We start from the raw sequence: 25,839 nt of genomic DNA, 5'->3' as shown, positions 1-25,839 counted from the left end.
GTAGAGAGGTGACAGAAAAGGAAGGTTGCCCTGATGGACTCAAACTTAAACCCTTGGTTGCTACTGCTACATGGACAGGATTGTTAACCCCCGGACCACCAAGGCACCAAATTATACAGGCCAATTTTGATTGATCAATGTGACAATGACCCAATGGGCACAACTGTTTTGCAACAGAGTTAGCTTGCCTTCACCCATGACAGCAGACATAAGCTAACATTACTGGAGCTTGTTGCAGCAGCAGACCTCTGCCAGACCAGCATCATGTCAGTGAAACGTTGGTTCTATGTTAAAAACACCAGCGGAGAGAGAAAGACTCAACATTTGTGTTATGAGAGATTCAGGTGAAATCAAGGAGGCTGTATGCTAGGTGTGTGTCATGTCAGAAATGTGTCTGAGGCTCCCGGAGTGGACGTTCAGTCCAGAGGAGCTCATTACTATGCAGATATGTAAATCAACTTCACCTCAAACCTCACCATTTGGTGACAAAGATGAAACCAAAAACCAGTGACACTGAACAAAATACTGACAGGGTAAAAACAAAAGACAGGCCTAAAGAAAAAATCAGAGGATTGTATCTGAAGAACACATCAGAATACTGATAAATCACACCAACCATCAAACCCAGTTTGTGGGTATTTAGTAGTCATTATTACATGTGTACTATGATTGGCAATGTCATTTGATACAAAGCTGCAGCACCATGTAAATGAATATATGATGTGTAGGAGTGACTTCTATGTTTTAAAAGTGAGCTTCTTGGGTTTGATTGCTGTCTGCAGCTATGTTCCTCGGAATTTCTAATTACTGGAAGCCTTTGTGAGAATGATGCAAATTTACATTTACAAGATAGCGGCACATTTCAAACAAACTGCATTTTATATTATCATAACAGCTCAAGCCACCACTGTGGATTTAAGGAAACAGTGGAAAACAATCTATTTTCCTTCTTTCTCTTCAAATCTTCTAATGCAATGAAGTGAAAGAAACAAAAAGCAACAAATAAGTAACATGAAACAGATTTCTGATCTCACAGTTTGATCTCACAAACAGCATGGGGAAGTTGCACTACAGGGTTTAGCAACAAGAAATTATTAGTGCTCAGCAGGGTAGAACTGTGAAAATATCTGCTAATTCTACTGGCAATATATTGGATCAATCAGAAGATTGTCATTGAAAAACAAATCAAAATACTAATAAAATAAAATAATCACCAGCTGTGACATCATCAACTGATAGTACTTCCACCTTGTGCGTTTGTGTGAGTGTGTCTTGGAGATGCCCATTACAGTAGGACCTAACACAGAAGCAGTTTTGAATGCTTTGGCAGGTGTTAATATAGTATGTGTCTGTCTGGGGGCAGATTTTGCGAACACGATAGAATCACAATTGTGCAAAATGCAATCAGGAAACTTTCCAGGTGTGTAGTTGAGATCAAAATGAGGACTAAGTTTGAAGTCGGGTGTGGTTGGAACGTTGACATGTTGATAGGCTGGTGTGATCCTATTACAAGATTTTTAAATATTGTTTTTGTTCGCAACTTTTCTCACTGCCAAAATACTTTTTTCAGTGCCAATAAAACTTTTTCATTTACAAATGTTTCCATGCCAATGTCTAGCAATTTTCACTTCAGATTTTGTTTTCAATGCCAAAATTCCATCTCACTCTTCTAGCCCTATACTTTAATGAGTGCATGTTATTTCAGATAATGATGATGACACACCGTATGAACCAGGTAGGCCAGTAGGTAAGTATTTGACCCACAAGCTTAAAGGCGTATCCAATGTACAGTTAACTGCACAGTTTATATTGCTATGAAACATGATTTTAAACCACTTTAAAGGTGCATGATGTAGTTTTGGAGAATAAATTTTAATCAGAAGGGACAGATCTTCATTGACTAAATAAACTGAATAAACAAACTGACCTTAAATGACAACAACATTTGATACTGTTTTACTTTGTTTATATGTGGCAGACCCTGCCACCTTTCTTGCTTCAAACAGTGATCTGGAACCTTATTTTCCTCTGAGAACAGCTTGTTCACTCAATTTTTGAAGAAAATAAATATTGTTTGTATCATTACCTCATTCATATTATAAATATTGAAACTCTGAGTTTGAATTTCTGCTCCAAAACTACATAATGCTCCTCTGATGTTACCATGGCTTCATAATTATATCTTTTGTAACCACAATTGCGAGGTAAACAGCAGAAACACGACATTCAACTTACAAAGTAAGTCATGATTGTGCGTTTACACTTAATACACAACCTTGCTGGACGATGCTGCAAGGTTCAATATTTTCTTCTCGGAGCCCTGCGTATTTTTGCTCTCGGACCCCTGCTGTGTTGCTGGACCTGACCAATTCAAATGACTGAACACAGATGAAGCGAAAAGCTTTGAGGTTGCCTCTGGCCTGTTGTTGGCCCAATCAATTAATGATTTATGATACATCTTGCAGTGAACATAATGTTTTGATCTGGAATAATCAATTGAAATGCCAATGATAATGTAGATTTCAACCTGTTTGAGATACCGGCTTAAAAATAAGTGGATCTTCCCTTCAGAATGTTTAAATGCTTATAAGTTCTCTCGGTGAAGGGAGGATTGGAAATCAAGGAGGAAGTGAAAATGTGAAGCACTATTTGTTGACTTGTTTCCACATCACATTTCTCTCTTGTCCAATATTGCAACCAGCATCACACTGGAGATGACTTAAATTGAATGTTATGTATTTAAATGTGAACAAGATGATACAACTGTAAGCGGCGAGTGTTGTTCAGCATGAGATGTGTGTGTGTTAATACACATGAACACGAGGCCTCCAGGAGTCCGTACCTGGCTAAAAATAACGAGAACTCATGCAGAGAGAAGTCCTGCCGTCCTCACAGTGGCATAAGAGAAGAAAAAAATAGTGTGAATGTTGTTTTACCTGTTACTTTCTCGAAGTGGTTCGCTGCCCTTCCGCCATGACACCACGCCCCAAGGAGACATCTTGGGCTTGCACTCGATGAGCGCGTCTCCTCCCACCTTCACCAGCGTCTGGCTCCTCAGTTGGCTGTGAGAGAAATCTGGGGCAACAGCTGAGACAAGAGCAGCATGTTAAAGCTGCTGTTTGTAAAAGCCTCACATCTCTTCTCCTCAAAATGATCTCTGATTATGTATCCGTTATTACGTCTCATCATGTTTTCACCACTTTGTAAAATGAGCTTATAAATTAACTCCTTGGTTTCCATTGATAATTCAAAGGCACCAGATTACACTCTTAACAATCTGAATAATTAGTAATCAAAAAAGTCTCAAAAGTAACAGCCATGATTAATGTTGTGGAGTTGAAGAGATGGATGTAACTTCATTATTTTCAGCAGAGACAGAAAAACAACAAGATCATTTTCTGGAGATCTCCAGATCACAAACTTTGTTTCCTCAAAATAATGATAATCAATTTGGGCTCACACAAAACACTGACAACTGATGGATGACTGAACACTCATGTAGACAGTAAGCCTTTTTCTGCATTTGTTTTGTGCCGCACACTAATATACATATTATATATAACAGCAAGGTATAAAGCAATTTGTTTATCCTGTGTCAGGCCTTGACTGAACAGGAATGTGATGCAACAATCAATATGCTCCTTTTCATCTTACATGCAATAGTTCCTGCTAGTGATGTCAGTTTCAATTTTGCTTTAAATAAGCCGACACCCACTAGGTGGTGACTAACTGGTTATTTATTAGAAATTTTAAAAAATGCAAAATGACGTAAAAAATACAAGAGGCGCTTTCCATTTAGTCCTGCACTTCACTGACTCAATGAGCTGCTGCACACTGCTTCACTTTTTACCCAAGACGGCTCCAGTCTGCTAACAGACAGTGTGTCTGTGTGTAAATGAACCTGTAGACCAACATATGTATCAGGTCAAAAATATTCTCACCGGTTGACATCCCTAGTTCCTGCAGTGATTTAAGTCTTATGTAGGCTCAGCTACTATATCTCATTATTTCAGGAAAACAAAGTTTGTTATTTTGTGATAATGGTTTGACTGGGCCTGCAAGATATCCGTAGCGGAAGAAGAAGAAGAAGAAAAAGAAGAAGAAGAAGAAGGACGAGGAGGAGGAGGAGAAGAAGGAGAAGAAGAAGTGAAGAGAGAGAAGAAGAAATTATGTAATTAATTGCTGTTTAGGCTGTTTTTTGTGAGGTAAAATGCTCTTTAAATATGCCAGATCTCTAATTATTATTTTTACTTTTTTTAAAATCTGAGCATGGCGAGCCCAGTGACACTTTATGTAGAAGTCAGTTAATTAAGGGAACTTGGGCTCTTAGTAACATGGAAGCCCTGAGAGGCAAGAGAAGAAGAAGAAAAAAAGCCTTGCTATTACAATTAAATACTAAATACTACCTAAATTTCTTTTTGACTCTCAGGGCCGTGTAGTAGCATATGGCATCTAAACAATACAATGGGTGCTTGCTTTTGGCCTGTGGTCCTCCATTAAGATTCAGTTTTGTCCCCCCAAGGGAAAATGTTTGGGTACCACTGATTCTTGGCATCTGCAGACCACTTTAAAAACACATTATTTGCCCTTTTCAGAACGTGTGCAGCTCTCCAATACTGTCACATCCTTTATTCTTAAATCTCCACCTTGCATTTGACCAGTCCACTTGGCTGTGCCGAGCCAGATTTTTATCAGCAGCATGATCAGGATGAGACATGTTGGAGGATGAATAGTGAATGAGAGCTGCTGCCAGCCCAGAGAGGAGAGTGACAGGCTTGACAGGGCAGATGGGCGAGGCTGGTGAGCAGAGCAGCTCTGGCATACATCACTGTCAGCCGGACGCATTCATCTTATAATTAATGCTTTTCAATTAGTGGCCAATAAGAGTGAGGCCGGAGGTCATCCGGCACCATTGAGCAGAGAAAAAAAGACGGGGCAAACTTGAGAACAAATATGGACTAATGTATGCTTGCGCACACGTCTCTATGCCAACTACTGTATGTACACACACACGTACACACACACACACACACACAAAGCTTACCTATAACTCGGAGCTCCGCATTGGAGTAGACCTCGCCGTGCTTATTCCCAGCCACACACTGGTACATTCCTGTGTCGGTAAGGGTCAGACGACTGATTGACAATGCTCCATTGGCAACCTGTATGCGCTCCTGTGGACATAGAGACACATGCCTTTAATATGCCTTATTCCCAGAGCTCATCTACATGAAAACAGCCAGCCAGTGGGCCAGTGAATTATGGTCTGGAAGTGACAGACGTGGCAATAAATCTAGGTTTTCATCACTAATGGAGGGAAAGGCTTGGGTGGATGGAGGCAGGGTAGCAGAAAATGACCCTAATCAATCTGCATGTTTATGAGAGTGAAATAAAACCATGCCCTATTTATATCTGCGACCGCACCACAGGGCCTGTTTCCCCTTCAGCAGGAGGAGGGGATAAGAGGGTAAGGAATATCGTAACATCTGAGGTATAATGCATTGGGAAAATTGCTTTTCTGATAGGTATGCCACATACATACTGAGTGCTGTTTACATGGTCAAGCTGCACCTCCTCTTCATCTGTTTGGACTATCGTTTTCGCATTCCTGCAGGAGAGACCTCTCTCGCCACTGAGCCGTCAAATTAAGATCTACTTAAGGTTGGCTGGGCCTGATGAACTAAAAACTCTGTTGGATCAGTGCATCTGTTGGACATTTAATCCTCAATATATCTCTCTGAACTCAGGCTCTCACTCAACTCCTTCACTACAGTGTTAAATCCTTGAGCAGTTTTCATACATCTCTATGCAGCCGTGTCAGACTCTGCCTCCTCGTGCCCTTCATCTCCTGTGTTTTCTTCGGGCTCACCCATAATGTCATTAGAGCCCATTTCCATAGGGGTGTCTGAAGCGGCCTGAACTCCAGTCGCGGGGGATTAAGGTACTGTCACATGAAAAGAGAGCCTGTCCTCGCTGAAAGATCACAAACTAATCCCGTGTTTGAGCAGGTTGTGCCTGAATTTCCATAACGCTCTGCGGCTCTCTGGATGTGCAGGGGCGAATATCCCTGCTGGCAAGGGAGGCGGATGGTGGCGTATATCAGTCTGTGCATGGAAAGCTCTCCCGTTTACGGCTGCTATTAATTAAGCATGACGTTCCTCTCAAATCAGCAGTTTTTCATGCCGGGACCTGGGGGGACCATCTGCACGCCTTATGCTGTAGGAAAATGATTGGCAATGTCATTTGCCAACAACACTGGGTTGATTTGTTTGATATAAAGCTGCAGAAACATGTAAATGAATATATGGAACGAAGGAGTGACTTTTTTAGTTTAAGAAGTGAGCTTCTTGGGTTTGACTGCTGTCTGTAGCTATGTTCCCTCAAATTTTTTATTACTAGAAGCCTTTGTGAGATTCAAATTTACAGCTGTACATTTTAAACAAGCTACATTTTATATAACAACTTAAGCCACCGCTGTGTGTATAAGGAAAAGGTGAAAATCAACCCTTTTCCTTCTTTTTCTTCCTCAAATGCAATAAAGTAAAAAACAAAAACCGGCAATTAAGTATAGTCAAACTCATTTTGAACTGACAAGTTTGATCTCACAGAGAAAAAAACGAGAAATGATAAGTGCTCTCCTGGGTAAGATTCAGGGCTGCAACACATGGTAAAAAACTCATATTGCTTTCATTTTGACAGATATTGCAATATGATTCACCATTAGTAGGAATGATCATGATGATGTGACATTTGTTAGGGTCTTTATCAAACTGTTTTTTTTTAACATCTGATTTGTAGACCAGGACATGTTTGCCACACCACAGTACGACATTATAATGCTGTTTTGTCACACATTCTACCTTTATCTAAAAATTGCAGGTCCTTCAATTTGGACACTGCACTTGCCTCAGCACGATCTCACTTCAAACTTGTCAAATACAGCAGCTTAGTCTTTGGCCTTCAGCTTCAAACTATGGCACTTTAACAAAACCCCTGGTGTCGGTTTTGGACGTGAAGGGCTCCACGGTCAAGTAAACAATAATAAATACGCAACAACATTCAGTTACACTTTCAAAATAAAGCTGACAAATTGAGAAGCATTTCATATGATATCACATATTCTGACTTTTGCACTCCTGTGTATGACCAACCCAACCACCCATCGGTTTGGACTTTCTCGTGATTTATACTACAGCACTAGAGAGGCGCATCAGGGTTCAAGGTTCATTAAATTGTCATTTCACCATACAGGGTTGGACAACAAAGTGTAAGTTGTTATGCTACACAAGAAAAAAATATGGTGAAGTGTTAAGAGTGAGTTCAGAAGTCTCTCAGCCTGAGGAAAGATGCTGCTCTGTAGTCTGGTGGTACAGCAGCAGATACTGGCAAGAGATACCTGTATCTCTTGCCAGATGGCAGCATGGTGAACAGACTGTGGCTGGGGTGGGTGCTGTTAGATGGGTACCAGTGATGTTCTGGGCAGTTTATTATCACCCACCACAGAGCCTTTAAAGGTTCATTTAATAGTCATTTTACGACACAGGCTTGTACAACAAAATGTAAGTTGTTGCCCCATTATGCAACACAAGATAATACCATTTTGATGGTGGAGTGTTGAGGATGAGTCTGACAGTCTGAGGAAAGAAGCTGCTCTGTAGTCTGGTGGTACCGCAGCAGATACTTCTGTATCTTTTGTCAGATGGCAGCAGGGTGAACAGACTGTGGCTGGGTGGGTGTTATCTGTTAGTATCCTTAGGATCTGTGCAGACAGCTCACTTCACTGATATCACTGATGCTCTGTAGATGGGTACCAGTGATGTTCGGGGTGGTTATAATCACCCCCTGCAGAACCTTCTTGTCCTGGGCTGTGTATGAACCATTCCACTTTGTGATGTTTCTGGGCAGGATGCAGTGATGCTAGAGGGGCAGCTACAGTGGCAATCTTAGAAGCGCAAGGCCACTGACCAGGCTGCTCGATACAACGAGAGTGAGAATGGGCTTATGTGGCAATATACCTCTTTCGATAGTATTTTAATTAACTGTGCAGCCCTAGTAGAACTGTAAAGGAAATCTGCTACGTCAACTCATAGGCATTGGATCAATCTACTGTAATCTACTGTACATGCCTGAGTATCAAAGAGCTACTCAAGCTTAACAGCGGCTTCGAACAAAAGCTTTAAGCTCAGCCAGTTTGCACCACTTGAGCAAAAATATCTTTCCTGTCCTAATCAGGATGTAGTGGACTGCATTAGATCACACATTCCTGAACGTTAAAGGCTTTGAGTCCTAAGAAGAATAACCTTAATCAAAGTACCATACTGTATGCCATCTGCACGGTGGTCCCACTCTAAATGGACTAAATCCTGTTTCACAGTGGAGTTTCCCTTTAATTGCAGAGGCACTTAATCCTGCAGCCATTGTCAATAAAGCAGCCGAGAGTGAAGTCCTTCAGATGAAAACAGCCACAAGAAAAGATGCATTCCAATAAAGCATTTTGACAAAGAATGGTATTACAAAGCATCACCACAGTCTCATAATGTGAAACCTTCCTGCTGGTGGAACACAGCGGCATGTTAACTATCTGTCCAACAAAGAGCCTGATACTTGTGAAACCAGTTTGAGAGGTACTATTATTAGAGTGAAACACTAGAAATAGTTGAGGTTCTTAAATATTTTAAATGACTGACATTGAATAATTGAATGCACATATACTCAGCTATATATATCATGACCCTTTTGAAATCTACTGTACTGTATAGTCAATTTTTTCCACCAGATATAACACATAGTTTCTGTTTTGTTATGTTTACATATTGATGGCTCTGTTTCAGCCGCTCAAAGTTAGAAGCCTGTCAGCAGAAACAATTTCCGGTGAACTCTGCAGTCAGAAAGGTCTCAATTGATTCACTGTAATAAATAACAACAAATGGTGCATCCTCTCCCCACTGCTCCTTACATCATTGACCTTTCCCTCTTCCACTCATTAAGCCACAGTGGTTAATGGTGGCATTTCAAACAATGTAACACCTTTGCTGATTAATCCATTCACCCATGCATTCGGAATATATCCATTAATTATGTCAATGTTGAGGAGATATGCAGAAAATCCACAGTCACAGTAACCTTTAATCATGCATCCACTGCTTTGATTCCAGAAGGCTGAGTTTGTTGAGGTGCAGCTGTAGTTTCACCCATTGTTAAGGATAATTTCAACAACAGTTGTTTTCATTTGAATGTATTAAGTTCAGAATAAACTGAGAAAGAAGAAGTAGGAGTAAGGTCACATTAACAAAAGAAAATATAACCACACATTGCTGTCACAAGGCCTCTAATACTGACTATTTTTAAGAAACGACCTATTAGGAGAAACAAACATGTGGTTTGTTTAACACATAAAAACAGATGGGTTGTCTTGTTTTCTAACAAACAAACACAAGAGTGTTGTTACCTTCCAAAGGGTTTTGATAAAAATGCTCGCCATTGGCCAAACAGATTGTTGATTATTCTTCGCTGATAGCGAGCCAAATCTGTTTTTTATGAGAAAGAGGCTTTGCTGTGCAGAGTGTTGCCTCTAGTAACACAACGACAGACTGGGTTCATTCCAACAACATGTATAACATTCATGGACTGATCGATATCCTCTGGTGTACGTGTTGCCTTTTTTGCATAATGAAGCAAATTAACATAATGCCTGTTTATTTATCAGGTGCAAGCTGTGCGCCAGTGTCCAATCAATCCTTTCCAAACAACCTGGCTAAAGGATCCCATTTAATAATGCGATATAATAAAGGAATATTGAATCTTGTTTTTTGCAAATGCCAAAAACATTTCTCCCTTAAAGTTTGATCTTCAAGTAAGAAGGGCTGCAACTAAAGAGAGTTTTCATTGTCCATTATTTTCTTGATTAATTGATTAGCTGTTTGGTGTAAAATGTCAGAAGAGGGTGAGCACGGCAATATTCAACTTTCATAGAGGTGTAAAGAAACCTGAAAATATTCATGTTTAAAGGGTAACTCCTCCAATTCTACACATTGCAGTGTGTTTAAAGGTCTTGAAGATATATGAAAAAGTAGTATAAAGTATTTTGTGGCTCAGAGGAAGCTGCATGTAATCTGATACATTGCCTCCAGTGATGTCCTTAAAGGCGGTCTTACCACTAAACAGCCGTCTTGCCCCCAGGCAGTTATATTGGGCTAACAAGACCAGGTACATACAGTATCTTCATCAAGAGAGCCATAACTTCACTTTTAATCATCACGGGGACATAAAAACTTAATCGGCAACTTCATGTTGCATGCACAAAGTCTCACAACGTCAACTTCTTTCACGGCTGAATCTAGAGCGCTGTGACGGGATGTCATCAGCTCATCCTATCAGAAGCACTTGAATGAATGTGAGTTTAAACTGGCAATGGACACACGTTTTCTGCTTCAGTGTATCATTATGAAGTTAATGTTGATTGCACAATGTAATGGATATAAAATAATGATGCCATCTGTGTTTACAATGGTTCCCTCCAACCCTCGATATCACTACCGCTACACAATTTTGTCTGCCACCGGGGACACGGTCACCCTGGAGAAGGAAGAATAACTGGCTATCCATTTCTATCATGGACTAAATGATTGAATAAACTCACATTTTGTCCTGTGTTGTTGTCATTTGTGGATTCAGTTGTCTTTGCAACAACGGCGGCAACAATAATAGCACTTGGAATACGCTGGGGAGGAAAAGTTGTCTGGTGCCACTTTAATGTCTAACGTTTGAATAACCTCATCATCCTTGGTAATCCTGTGTAGCAGCAAGATATCCTTATCTTCCATGCTTATTAAAAGTCTGCAGCTGCACAAAATTGCATGAAACTGTCACGAATCCTAACTGTGCACTCGGGTCAGTAGAACAACACAACTGGCTGATATGTTTCTCTGTTCGGCTGTGATAAAGCAGACGATTGGCTTTTGGGGGGAAGGAGCGGGATATGCGACTTGTGCTCTGTCTCCCTCTTAACATCTCTGATGTCATTCAGTGGCTCAGCTGCATTGTGGGTCGTGTAGGCACGAGGTTTGGAAAAGGAGGAAGAACGTTCTGCTGTATCGCTTTTGATCATTTGTTTTAAAAACTCTCCATAAAGAGTCCGACAGGTGATAAAGGGATGCAATGTCAGACCAGTGGACTGCTTTTCAAAATCTGGTGCCTACATTACCCACACTGCAACGTAGCCACTGAGTGACATCACTGGAGGAATTTAGCAGAACACGTGCAGCTTTCTCTGGAGCCACAAAAGACTTTATTCAACTTTTTTCATATATGCAGCAGCACTCCCCAATTAACTGAGCTACCCTTTAAGAAGCTGGAATCTGAGAATTTTTCATTTTTTTCTTTTTATTATTATAAAGTAAAAAATAATACTCATCTATCATCACTGTACCCATAATAGGAAGTCAGAGAGGTCAGGGAGCTAAAATGAAAGCAGGGTATACAGTGTTTATATAGCGAATCTTACATTTCCGTCTTTGGTGGCTCAGGCTTAATAAGTGCACTTGGTGAAGAGAGATTTAACAGAAGATTAGAGCAGCTCTTACATCACTGCGCTCTACAGACAAGCATAAAAAAACGCTTGGCCTGCTTACAGTTCAGTCTCCTCGCACAGCAGACACAGTCTAATTCCTTTCAAATGAACACTGTTCTGCAGAAGTGAATAACATAATGTATTGCTGCACAGGAGGCGCTGTGTTGTAATGAAGAAGACAATAATGCATGGTAATTAGCGAGCAAAGCTTGAACAAACAGCACAATAAAGCTTTGAAAATACAGTACATGGTTGCTCACATTCTTCATTCAGCAGCAGCAGCTCTGGCACAGATGTTCCTCGCATACTTACTGCTGCTGCTGCTGCGAGTCTAACCTTGGAAGGAGAGCTTTATCTTCAATTTCTAAAGACATGCTAGGGCTTGGCAGATCTCACCTCTGCAGACTCCAGGTTCTCTCCATTTTTCATCCACCTGTACGAAGGCTTCGGCTTCCCTGTGGCTTTACACTCCCACACCAACGAGTCATCAATGAGCTTCTGGACATCTTGGGGTTTCTCAATGAGATGAGGCGGGGCTGGAAACATTGAGAATGTGAGAGTGAGCTGAGGTTGTTGAATTAGAAATGTTGACATAGACAAAATAATGTAGTTGTAAGGGAATGACAAATAAGAGAAGGCATATTGTGTACTGATGTAGTTACTAAAATCATGTGGACAGTAGCTGTCTGAATCTGTTCACTTGCTACAATCCAGTTGAAGAAGGAGAGGAGTTGTTGACAATGTTTATATTCTCATCTTAGTCACCTTTAATTATTAGGCTAGTATGCACTCACAGAAATTAAACTTTAATGAGAAGTAGTGCAAGCTTTGTGTACTGAACATTTTTTCAACCCTGGGTTTCACCTGTCAGGCTACATACAGTCTGCACTTATTATTTCAGTATTTGCAGCCTTAGAGGAAGACTGCAGGCACTACTCAGGGCCGACGAAACTTTATGTCCTTCAGTTTTTATACCAAGTATACATGGTTTAATTTCCCATATTCTCAATATTCTCCTAAAAATAACTGAACATCAATCGCAGACAATGCAGAGTGCTCTTGATGCAGGGATATCATCTTATCATTGTGGTTTTACTTATCATTAAGACTCAGATCTCTATCAAGGAAACATGAGTATAGGTAATTTAAAAATCATGACATTAACTCAAGATTTGGTTGACTTGTTGTGTTAGTCTGTGTATCAAAAGGGATCCACAATCAGCAGTGAGACAATGAGAGCAGCCTTCGTTGTCTGCGTTGAATTTTAGCGGCAGGACCTTAAATCCCACATTTACTGCTTTTGGTTCAAGGCTAGGTCACATTTTAAGGTTCCTTTCAGTTTCCAAGTGTGGAACAAAAGTGGTTAAAAACCCGTCCCATATACATAAGGGTGGCTACTGGTGCCATAAAACCCTCCATTCAATACAGTCTAAGTAAATGGTGGTATAATTATTCAGGAGGAGAATTGATTGTTGCTGTGTCATGCAAGTAACTCAAGGTTAGTTAATGATAAAGCCAAAAAAAAATGGAACATAAAACTCGATCTGTAAGGCTTTGTGTGTTAATGCTCTGTACATTCTGGATGATGTGTAGGTCAAGCTACTATCATCCTATATCACACAAGGCCAGCGGAAGGACAAGAGTAATGGCTGACCGCACTTTTCCATTCCGCGGAACTCGCCTGATGTCACTCTCAAGGACTGACCTTTGTGGAGGCTTTTCAGCACCCGTACAAATCCGGCTCTAATTGGCCTCTGCTATGCAGTATTTGCCTTTCAGTAAAGCGGGATAACACAAAGAGCAATTCAATAACTGCAGATGTATCTCCACGATCTCACTGTGAATTACAACTTCAACATGTGGTCGATGTTTGAGCTTCGCTGTGTGTATGTGGGTGTTCAGAGACACAGAGCGAGGGCTGATAAAAAAAGAGGTGCATGCAGAGACCAGAGGGGGGTATTTGTGCGCTCTGGTGTATTTCTGTTGTAGTCCTGCACAGATCAACATCAAAATCCAGTCCACTATCAAAGAGATATTTGTATTTGTGGATCATGTGTCGTAGCGTAGGCCTCTAAGATCCTTTTGGCAGCCAAGGCTGCAGCACGAGGTTGGCTGAGGTCATTAACATTTAACTTGTGTGGAGGCTGTGCTGCTGCCATCTGTGCAAACAGTAAAAAGGTTACAATTCCCTTTGAATGAGAGCTGCTGTTTTATTCTGCTACAGAAAAGAGACAATTATGCTCAAACTATGTGGTGTGACATCTGTGCTAACCTTCACTTTATTACAGGTGCTATAAAAAAAAATATAAATCAATTTAATCACATTGATATTAGGCGTGTCACGATTTTCCAAATCCACAATTTGACTTTTAAGGTCAATTTTTAATGTCACGATTCGATTCGATTTGATTTTCTTTTTTTTTTCTGCACTGAGAGCAATGTTCTAATTAGACAACTGCATCTGGATTTGAGAAGATCAAGAGATCATTGGTTAATGCCCTGAAAACTGACATTTTCAATTTTTTCTTTAAAAAGATAAGCTTATTTTACAACCAGGGTGTTGGGGACCAGAGTTCTGGGGAACAAGGGGGAGCTTTGCATTAATAAGACATGTGCTCCGCTGTAAAGAAGATTTTTGGGGTTCTCTAAAATACTGACGGTTTACTATTTCTTTTTTCCACGACTTTCTATTTCTCTGCATGACGACTCACTCGTTTTGCTGCTTTGTTCCCCGGCCTCTGTGGTTGCTTCTGTTTTAAGGTAAGGGCTTCTCCCAATTAACTGCATAGACATTTAGAATGTTCTTTCAGACCTCGGCACCAGCTCCCTCTGCCCTGACCGCATTATGCCACAAATGACGGTAAAGAACACCCTCTCGTGTAATTTTGCTTAATTTCACTTAATCCTGATGGCTGTTTACAGGTTTGGGTTAGGTAAGTTCAAAATGAGTTGATTAGTGATTTAACAATGAATGATGTCTTTGAATTCGATGATCAGTATTTAAAGCTCATTTCAATCGATTTTGGATTCAGAATCAAAATCGTGTGACCCCTAATTGAAATATTTTTAAAAACAATTTCAGCTTCATCACCAGCCTGTATACCTGAACAAGTCGGTGTGGTATTTGCGTTAACGCGTGTTCAGAGAAAGATGCTAGGGAGTTACTCCATGGGACTCCATCACCTGTCATTTAACATCACATCCCTTCATGCCACCGCAATCCTCCATCAGAGCCTGGCTGAGCTGCCCCACCCACTGCACCTTTCACCACTGCACTGTTGTTGCTGGTTTTTTTACTCCTCTCTGTCAGGGTCCCTCACTCTATCCCTCACCCGCTGCGAACGTATTGACTCTCAGTCAACGCTTACCAAATGAAAGCAGGCAGCCCATCTCTGCCCACGCCGGGCCAAGCGCGCATACAATCAGAACAAACGTCAAGTGGCTAAAGGAGGAGAGAGATGGGGATTTGCCTTATCAGTGAATCACTGTGAGATAATGCAGCCGTGAGTGTGCAGAAACACAAACGTGAATACAGCGGGGCAAACTAACCTGTCAGAGGTTTGCATTTGCTTTCCCTCGGAGTAATATCAACATCAACGCACATTTCTTTTTCAAGCTTTTCTTGAGATGGAAGTTTAACAAGACAACCCTTGTCTCTGGCTCGAGTAGTAGTTAAAAACATCTTCCAACACAGAATTATGAAGAAAGACTGTGTCTGAATGCACCCAACTAAAGAGAACTAATTAATTTAATATCACCTCGAGCTTAAAACTAAAACTGAGCATCAGTGCAGCTAATGAATTCCTGTTTCAGTTAGTAAATCAAGGCTAAAAGGAAAGGTTGAAAAATAAAAGATTTTTAAAACACTATTTTATATTTCAAACACATTATTCTTAGAGTATTAGTGGGATTGAAGGAAGATTGAGTTCTAACATCTCAGTAGACTAACACTGCATCAGAAGAATGTTTTAAAAATGACCACAGTGCCACCATAAAGTACCACTCGCACTTCTTCCTGTCTAACACAAAGCCCAGCTCGCCTGGATGTACTAGAGATACCCTTATCGATTCTCCCATTGGCTTACACTGCTGACGAATGTCTCAAAGGCTTAATTCAAAGGGAGTTCAAAATAAGATTACTGATTTTTATCACCTGCCTGCAGACAGCAGGGGAGGGAGCGAGAGAGAGCGAGAGAGAGCGGGAGTGACAAAACACATCAAAAATGAGAGAGGAGCTGCAGCTCAGAAGGACAAATGAAGCCTCAGTGGGTCACAGCGGGCTCCTGGGCTATTAGACTGAAAGAGGCTGAGAGCTTTCAGAGCTCTTGTAAATAATAGCAAATTGTTTAATGCCCCAAATGAGTTATTGTTTGACAGCTGACACAGCGTGACTTAAAGGGGAGAAAATCAGAAGGAAGAAAACAGAGGGCGGACACGGTGGGAAGAAAATCCATACATTGTTCAAAGAGCAAGTTAACTGCCGAAGCCTGAACGAAAAAAGTCCAGCTCACAGTATAATGGGAATGAATTGTTTTTATACAGTCATCCGTGACCATGTCATTCATGAGGTAGGTAAAGAGCTGTAATAATACAGCTGATTTCAACTCCTGTGGGCAGTGAGGTTGGCTAACTTTGATTACTAAGTATGACAGACACATTGGATTTATATTAGCTTCCTCCTCGCTAAAATATTTCCCTTCTCCCAAGGCTGAGTTATACTACTAGGCTACATTAAGCAACACTATGTCCCTTTTTTACCTTAAAATAACAGCTTCAAAATCATGTTGATGGTACAGTGTCTTGTAATAGGGTGAATGGTGTCTCTGTCTCAGCCACTCTGCCCCCCATCACTTGTTTCTGCACTGTGTAACTTCAGTGAGAGGGTAGGATCACAGTGTTACAACTTCAACATACAAGTTTTCAACACAGAACATTGATATAACGTTATGTTATGTTAACAGTGGTGTTGCTACATAATGTCTATAATGTTGTATAATCTACATAATGTTGCTTTGCTGTTTATTCATAAAATATGGCTGCATAGATAAACTACCCAAATCAACACTGTCGAATAAAGATTAGAGTTTTCATGAAAAAGTTGTCTTTAAAATATTTAAATGTCTAAAATCCTTCATTTTGTGCGAGCAGATTACTTTCCTGATGCTGGATAATGGGATGAAGAGTCAGCAGTCATCATGACTTCTAGTATCTAAGCTCAGTAGGTGACTCAGTGACAATGAGTGAATCTACTAACCCCCTTCCAGTGGATCCAGATGCTGCTGTGCAGATTATGTCCCTGACATATGTGCCACTGGTCTATGTATAGTACATTTAACGGCTTTGATCTGCAGTCAAGTTGGATGTCAATCATGATGCCATCTGGTGGAACCCAATACAAGGCTCACCAGCAAGGTCGTATCCAAGGGCTCAGCCTCATCCGCATCACTCCTTTAATCTGGATCAAAATATTAGAGGCATCATGGCTGACAGCCTTTAATCATTTTGATGTGCTGTTAAAACGAGCCTCCCTCCTCGCGTGCGCCACATGATGCCTCTGCTGATCTCCGCTGACTGCTTTATAAGACCGGTTGTGTCTGCTTGTGCTGCCTCTCAGTCTGAGCAGGTCTGACAGATGCGGTTCGGCTGGTCAAATATTCATGCACGTCAGGATCACCTACCGTAGAAAGACAGCTTTCCTTTCACTGTGTTCATTCCCCTGGAGTTCTCGGCCACACACTCGTACGTGCCGGCATCCTCCTGCTGGAAATATGGGATTTCCAAGACGCCACTGGCTTTCCTCATGTCTACTTTCCTGGGGAAGGGCACACCGTCCACTCTCCTCCAGTTTATGGATGGTACTGGGCTGTGAGAAAAGACGTGGAGATGATTAAGACTCTGAAGCTGCAGCTTTCAGTTTTTTGTGAATGACTTATTGCTCGAGGGCAGATTCTGACTTATTTAAAGGTTATTTGAGGGCTTGACATGAAAAGACACATGAAAAGAACCATTATTACTTCACTTTTGTACAGTGAAAATCATTTTTAGTATTATTGGTTAATGTTTTAAGGACAAAGAATTCAAAAACATATACCAGGCACTTGTTATAAAGACACTAGGTGGTGAAAAATGCTGAGTCTAATTCCTCATATATGTCCCTTAAAGTCCCCCTCCAGCCAAAAAACATGTTTTTTTTCTTTTCCCTACAGAATGTTTGAGCTTCACTGTGTAGAACTATAAACAGACACTAGAAGGCTGTTTTCACATTCATTGCTCAGAATGTTCGTTCATTCATTTATAAACAGTTTGGAAGCCATTCCTAGTCCATTTTTAGAGCATACACTGAGAATGAACTTTATAGTGAAGTAGGAGAACATCTTGTGTCCAGCAGTTAAACATATATAGAATATTTGCATATTCATATATTCTGGATTTTTTAATGAGGGAGAAGACATCTGTGCCATTTTAAGTATTTTAATGTGGTCATTATGCTTTCCTCTGCAAACACCATGTCAGACACACATTACAGAATACGTGTGTAGGGTAATTTTGAAAAAACATAACAAAAAAACTTTAAAATCACCTCAACTTTTCCATGATCTATACACTAATATGAACTCACAGTCTATTAAATATGCGATTTTAACATATCATTTGCGAGAGCAGGCTGAGGAGTGAAAAATCTAAGGTTACACTTTGGTCTATCATCTGCCATAATAAAATATTGCCAGTTAACATTTCTGCAAATCTCCAATATGCTCACATTTGTACGTGTCACAGGCTACAGATCATATCACGTTCACATTACATGTTCAGGACCTGACTGTCATATCAGGAGGTGGAGGGATGATGGTGGAGTTTCAGGCGAGAAAGGTTGCCAAGCCACTGACCACTGATCAAAACTGTGTCTCAACATTTTTCTAACTGTGAAACCAGAGACCTGTTTAACAACATGATTTGACAGGTTCCACGGCCACTTCAATATTAGGTTCATAAGAGAAGTTGAAGGGGCTTCTAAGGTGTGCATTGTAAAATTGCAGAAAAAACTCCCTGAACTTAAGTCCAACTGTTCAGTAATAATTAACCTGCGGCATCTTGACCAGTCCTGTACTCCGGGTTTTTAGAGATTGTCTAACAAAACCTGATATTTCAACTTAAGATTTTCTAGACCACAAAGATGTGCCCCCTCATTCCTTAGATGTGCAGCCTAGCTTGAAACACACGAGGATTGCAGCAAAGTGGTGAAACACATGAAAAAAATATCCCAGCGCTCTTCTGGTAATATTTTTCTTTTATGTGCTGGTGAGCATGCTGAGTTTGACTAAGAGTGGGCTTACTTTCCCAGAGCAAAGCATTCCAGCTTTACAGTGGATCCTTTGGCAACGTGAACAACCTCTGGAAACTGAACTTCAATCTTTGGCTCGTATTCACCCATCACACCTGAAAGAGAAATGCAAATGAGCATCAGTGCAAAAAGCAGAGAAAAAGTTGTATTTTTGATGTGTAACTCAGGCTAAACAACTCTGGCAAGAAAACTAAATAAAGACCCAAGTTGTGGCTTGTGCTGTTGCTACACAGTCAGTGCAAACCTTTTTCAAGTACAGCCCTCTTTGACTATGAGCTGAAATGTTTTTCGACTTCCAGTGCTATGCGATCTGAGCAGCAGAAACACTCCCTGCTCTCAGTGCTGTCTCCCATTGAAAAGAATGAGTCAGAAACACAGCTTTCCAATGGACATGCAACGCACTGATGTTGAATGGAAGAAAAAAAAACAACTTTGAGAATTCGTAGTCGGTTTGAGCTTTTACATCCAGATGAGTTTCATCTTGTTGTAGTGCTAACAGCTATGAACCAGAAAATGGGCCCATAAAATCCCCCTGGGTACCGCTACTGTGTCTACAAAGCATCCCATTCACTGTCGGTGAAGCAGCTCCGGTGGATTATAATATTGCTGCTGTGCATGCTAAAAATCTCTGGATAAAGGAGCAGACGGGAATGTGGGCTCTCTGGTGTTCTAGCTTTGGGAGAGACTTATTCATAAATCAAAACGGGAATTTCTAACATTGTTGGAAAAGAACACAAGTGTTTTTTTTTTCTTCCCCTTAAATGACACAAAGGCAAATTACATTAATGAAAATGTGTAATTGTACTCTCGTTTCTCCTAGCTGTTCCAATTCTGGGTGTACAACAAGGTATTTTAAGCTCCTCTCATCCAGCAGTGTGACAATAGGTTTTCCCCATTGCTGTAATTCAAGGCTGTGTTGCACAAATAGCTCTGGAGATGGAGGAAACAGGCCAATTTCATCTTGTTGATTTGGCGAGGCATGTGTTATCAGGATGGCTCCCTGAGTGACTGTGAAAGCTAATTCAGATCCTTATCACAACTGTCTCATACTGGAACCCAACCACAGCACTATCAGCCATTTTAAGCAGACAGGTGGAAGTGGACGGGTAATTGTCTCATACCATAACCTTTTGTAGGGGACACCTGTACAATGTGCACGCCTGCACCCCCCCTACCTGAGCCCCTGTGACTGTGTGGCAGAGCTGATGTTCTGCTGCTAGGCCTGTTCCCTTGGTGAAATAAAGGTATAGTGACAAAAGGAAGGAGGGAAGGGACGTGCCCGGGAATTGCTTGAAAAGACGGTCGCTCAAATCAGACAAGCTATTAACAATTTTGTCTTCCAAACAGTGAAATAAGAAATTTCAGGATTTGTTTCCACAAAATAAACATTAAAGGGGCCCTATGTAACAACCTGTAGCAATTAACATGTATTAATCACATTGTTTGGCCATGTGTGAGGGGACAGGGTGTATTTTCAGCAGCAACTGAATGATTTCAGAACTATTATAGGAATAGTATAGGAATTCTACAGGCAGCAGTGTGTCTACATGATCCGCTCTTCTGTGAGTACACGTTGTCTCTCTGATCATGCAGGGGACACTGCTTTATGGAATATGTTGACTCCACTATTTTATATGATTCAGTAATCAAAGTATATCGTTTAGAGAATATTACATATCCAAGACGAAACAGATAAGAAGAGCGGGATTGTGAAAAAAGGCACTGTTACGGATCCATCTGCTACTTCAGCACCAAGGACAGCAATACAGATTCAGCAATACACAGCTAGGCTACTGATATTTCAGAGCCATGGTCGGGGTCGTAGATTATAGTGCACAAACCTCAGACAGATAAAGGATTAACGAGTCGACTAGACAAACATATTCAAACTCTCTGCTACTAGGGGATGGCAGGTTAAAGCAGCATTATATAGAAATCTGCATTTTGACCTAACTCTTTGTGGTATAATGATGTTAGGTGTTTAAATGTGTATCTTGAAGTAAACATGTATGTTACACTGTGATCCATAGTGCGGAAACATTTAACAAGGGGGCAGAGTGGCTGTGACAGAGACATCATTCACTCTATTACCAGACACTGTACCATCAAAATGGTTTTGAAGCTGTTATTTTAAGGTAAAAAAGTTACATTATGTAACTTTAATATAGGAGATACATTTTGGTCATTTTGTTAAAAGCATCCACCCTCATCCCTGCTACAGTTGTAATTATAGTTTAACCAATAAATAAACCAAGTTAATATTGGCCAATGTGTCATCCAGTATTAGCTTAACATATTTGTTAAGTAACAAGAAGTTGCAATCACTTCTTTCTTTTTATATATATTTCAATTTTTTTCAACTGTAGGGTCAAAAATGTATATATTGTGTGCATGCTTATGTGTAAATGTAAAAAAAGAAAAAAAAATGTAATAGATCATTATGATTTTTTTATACTTTCAAGGTTTAGGTATCAGCCTCAGATGATATATTAGTCAGGCTAAATCGTATTTAACCACCAGTTTTAAACATATGTTAACATTTGTCCTTTTTTTGTGAATTTGTGATTTTTTTAACAACAGAACATATTATTATTTAACATTAGAAAGATAAGAAAGACAATGCCCAACAAATTTATAGGATCAGAGGTAATGTTCACTCTTCGGAGGTTTTTTTTTTTTTTTTTGCAACAGATCAGCTGTAATTAATTGGAAGACAAAAACCGATATAAATGTCACAAAAGACATTCCGGTGAAAATAACATTTTGCCTCGTATTTCTTGTTCTGCATTACATTACATATGGTACGGAGCATGCTTCTGGGACAGAAGTCTACAATCAGATTACTTGCTGACAATGACCTTTCCTCTGGAGTGCCTTGATAAGGCCAGCCTAAAGCATCAGATCCACATGTTAAAGGACATGCTGAAATTAGCAAAGAAAGAGATAATTAACCTTTGAGTTTCATTTGTATTCCTTCAAACCACTTGTCCTACTTTCAGGCATCCAACGAAGCAAGTTTGGCTTTTTGTTTATCATGACCATGACCAAAACAAATTCTCAGCAAAGCACTGAAAGTATTATGAGGAAAACCCCATTATAAAAAATTATACAAGTGAAAATAAGACATTTTTATTTGTGCAAAAATTAAAATGTAAAATGTATGGTGCCATTAAGGAATGGATAATTTTAATGTCCACTTAACTGCAAGTGTATTAAATTGCTTATAAGACAGCCACCTACAAAATATAATGTCCTAGACATATCAAAAAAAGGTGCGCAGTGATAATGTATTACTCACCGTCACTGCGGAGGACTAGTGGTGTGGGTGGACCCTGGACTCGGGTCTTTGTGACGGTGTTGGTCACTACACAGGTGTAATTTCCAACATCTGAGGGCTCCACTTTGGCAATGTACAAATTCCCTGTCTCCTGTGAGATGAAGCGGCGAGTATCCTGCTTCACAAATGTCGGGTACTCATTGAAGATCCAGGAAAATATGAGATCTGTGGAAGAAAGAAGAAAACAAGAATTCTCACTTTAAATGAAGAAACAAAAGTATTTTTTTGAAAAGGGGCCATTAAACACAGGGGAAGGAAGTGACATATTTTGGCTGTGCTGGTGTGTGAGAAGTTTTAGACCTCCTGAGGTTGCGAAAGTTATATCACGCTAAGGTGAAAATTGATGACGGGATCTGCGAGAGGTTGCAAACAAATGTAATTATCTGGACTGGACTCAAATGACCATTTATCTTGTGGATGAGGTCTGCATAATCAAATAGGGATTTGGGAGACACTGGGGTGCGTGTTGTGATGACTAATTACAGTTCCCCACACAGCCAACTGCAACAGAGGCCGTTTCTAACAGAGACCACGGCAACAAAAGGCATGAAAGTAATAATTCAAGTCAACGTAAAAAAAGTAATTTTTTCTAAATTTGGCTTCTTTAATAGCAGAAGTCATGACAGAATAACCGGTATATATACACAATAATTAGTTTTGAGCCATTTAGAAGCTGATTCAGATATTAGTAATGATAGTTCATTATATAACTTGTTAGTATGCAGACTCACAGATACTCTATTAAGCAATGACACCTCATCATTAAAATAATATCCAGCATCCGGCTCTCAACTAACTGACTAACATTTTTTATTTATAACTTGTTTTCAAAGATGTTAGTTCCTGCTTAGTTCTTTGAAATGAAACATTATATTAATTGCATTACACTTAATATACATTGCATGTTAAAAGTTTGGATGAAGACTTGGTACATATGATTTATTAAGGCGATGGAAAGCTTTTTAACCCCAAATGGATACAGAATTGCCTATTTCACACAAATCACTACCACAATAGCGTTTCTACTTTTCATAACCAAAAACAGGCCCAGAACTCTTTGTTTCAAGCTGTCAAAAATTGCCAAGAGTTTACAGGCATGTTGTTATTGCAGTTACGCTGCAAAGTGAGGGCCAGGATTTTCTAATGTGACATCTCTACTGACTTCGAGAGACCAGCCAATGCTGTGACTTATTGCTAACAGGAAGTGGAGCATCATGTTGGTGAGCGCCTGCCAGACTGCTAGAATCAATAGAACAGTGTTAGAGTTTAAATGCCAGCCTTTCCCCAAAGTCACGTAATTGTGTTGGAGTATTTCAAAACAAGCAAAACACACATTTTGAAGTCTTGAGATGCCAAAGAATTAATCTGTCTTGCTTGCTTTCTTTCATTATTTTATTTTCTATCTATCTATCTATCTATCTATCTATCTATCTGTATATCTGTATATATATATATACAGTGTATATATATATATATATATATATATATATATATACACACACACACACATAGATGTATGTATATATCATTTTTTAAAAATTGATTTTAATATTTAAATACTGACTGTTACTAGAGATGAAACTATGTCATTATGGGACTCCATTAACCTGGTCAATATTCCACAGAAAAATGTGAACAATGAAAGTCTTCAATGACCCAATATAATTTACATAATATGTTTAAAACCCACTTAAAAATGACTTCATCACTGGCAGCTGTACCATGATCCAACCATAGAAATCATCTCCACCATGATTTCACAGAGATATCGGATATGTGTTGCAGAAATGTGTTGCAGATTTTATTTCTCAGATGCCATAGCTGCTGAGAAATAAAATCTAATCTCATTTTACAACCTGCTGTCCCGCAATTTCATGAAATGATGTGAAGGATGCGCTCCATATATGTGAAGTGAGGGAAATAATTTTGTCACTTACTTGTCATAATTCATGCCTCTATTTATGTTTCAGCAGCTGCGTTAAATGATCTGAATACAGTATATAAGTAATAGTCCTGTATGGCTCAGGCTCGTTCATATGAGAACTGCTCCTGGATGAGTTCTTCACATTACTGATGTCAGCTCATCATCTGAAGGTTGTGACGTTATGTGCTGCTGTGGAGTTTTGGAGCCGGTCTAACTGACAGGCGTGCGCCATTTTCCTGCTGAGCTTAATCAAACCCTACCACTTGTTAGCGGACTAGCAATTAAACAAAACAGCCAAGGAGGAACCCTCCCCTTCGCCTCCCCGTGCTGCTTGGCCATTTATCACAGCATGATCCTATACTCCTGCTGACTGAAAGGCGCCAGTGCTGTACTGTACGGGAAGCAAAAGAGGCGGTGGATCAGTACCATTTGGGGCTCGGGCTTATGCTTTGGCTGCCGTGCATGTGGAACACAGAGTGATGGCACATCAGTCGTCCATGGGGACAAGGGACACTTCAAGGCAGGATAAGGCATGTTGTTTGTTTCCTCTCCAGTGCCTTTGGACTACGGCTGCACCTGCTCTCGTTCTATGTTTAAAACCCATATGACTACATGGCACAACATGAGCTGCACAATGCCGCAGAGAGCAACAACATAATGAGATATCTTTCACAGCTGGCCCAACAGCCTTCACAAAATCATCCAGGGCATTGATTTTATGGGTTACACAATGCTCCCTGGTATAAAACAGGCCATCTCCAAGATAAAATGTAGAAGAAATCCAGCTGGGAGACAGCATTACAATCACTGCCATGGTAACAGCAAATCAGCCTCCTTTTATTATGACGATATCAGCACATGAGCTCAAAATTTAAGATGTTTAAAGGGGATATATTTTTCTCATTTTCAGGTTAATAGTTTTATTTTAGATTAGAATGAGTCAACATGCTTTAATTATCAGAAAATGCATTAGTTTTCTAAAACTGTCCAGCACTGTATTCTCCCTGTCTGAAATGCTCTGTTTTAGCTCCTGTCTCTTTAAGGCCCCCCTCCTGAATACCCAGTCTGCTCTGATTGGTCAGCTCACACACACCTGAGCCAGCACCGCTCGCCATGTCTTCGCTCAGCTAGGTTGCATTTTCAGCTTCCAGTTAGCTTCCCTTCTACCGTGATTATAGACATAAATTATGCAAATGTCTGACATGGTGACATAGTGATATCAAGAAGTCATGGAATTAAAGGCGGGAATACTGACAAGGTGTTTAAGGCACCTCAGGAGAAGTGTTTTCTGTGGGAGAGACGAGCTTCTGTCTGCTCTGACTTTAGGCTTTTTAAATTTCAAGACCTTTTACATGCACAGGAACCTATATAACACTGAGGGAAAGGGAAAAAAATGAAAAGTGATATTTCAAAGCAGAACGTTTACGATAATCTTATGTTTAACTACTTGTAAAACTATTTCTTTTGGGCTGTCCAAAAATCCTTGTTGTATTTCCAAAACATGATCCTTCTGAAGCTTTCAGAAGTCCCTGAAGTCTTCTTTGTGGCTTCCCTCTAGGTTAAAGATCAATTTGCATAAGTCACAATGAATAAAGCTGCTTCGCTCACAAAAGAAGACCTAAGAGCGGCTTCAAAGGACAGGCCTCTCTGAATATTCAAGGACTGAA

At 40.1% G+C, this 25,839-nt stretch overlaps 1 protein-coding gene across 2 annotated transcripts in view; it reads right to left on the bottom strand.

The window, feature by feature from the left end:
• The window catches only part of cntn4 (contactin 4), a 174,399-nt gene that overhangs the window by 50,122 nt on the left and 98,438 nt on the right, over positions 1 to 25,839 (bottom strand). For both annotated transcript variants that reach the window (XM_084349045.1, XM_084349046.1), the window contains exons 6-11: positions 22,210 to 22,413; positions 18,904 to 19,006; positions 17,248 to 17,432; positions 11,966 to 12,105; positions 5,045 to 5,174; positions 2,937 to 3,087 (exon numbers count right to left, since the gene is read on the bottom strand). In XM_084349045.1, the coding sequence (XP_084205171.1) occupies positions 2,937 to 3,087; positions 5,045 to 5,174; positions 11,966 to 12,105; positions 17,248 to 17,432; positions 18,904 to 19,006; positions 22,210 to 22,413 (913 nt within the window). The remainder of the gene's footprint in view (positions 1 to 2,936; positions 3,088 to 5,044; positions 5,175 to 11,965; positions 12,106 to 17,247; positions 17,433 to 18,903; positions 19,007 to 22,209; positions 22,414 to 25,839) is intronic.

Source organism: Pagrus pagrus (assembly GCF_965226575.1).
Source record: "Pagrus pagrus genome assembly, chromosome: 3".
NCBI classification, from domain to species: Eukaryota; Metazoa; Chordata; class Actinopteri; order Spariformes; family Sparidae; genus Pagrus; species Pagrus pagrus.
Note: the sequence above shows the minus strand (reverse complement) of the source record. Positions and strands in the feature narration are given on the sequence as shown.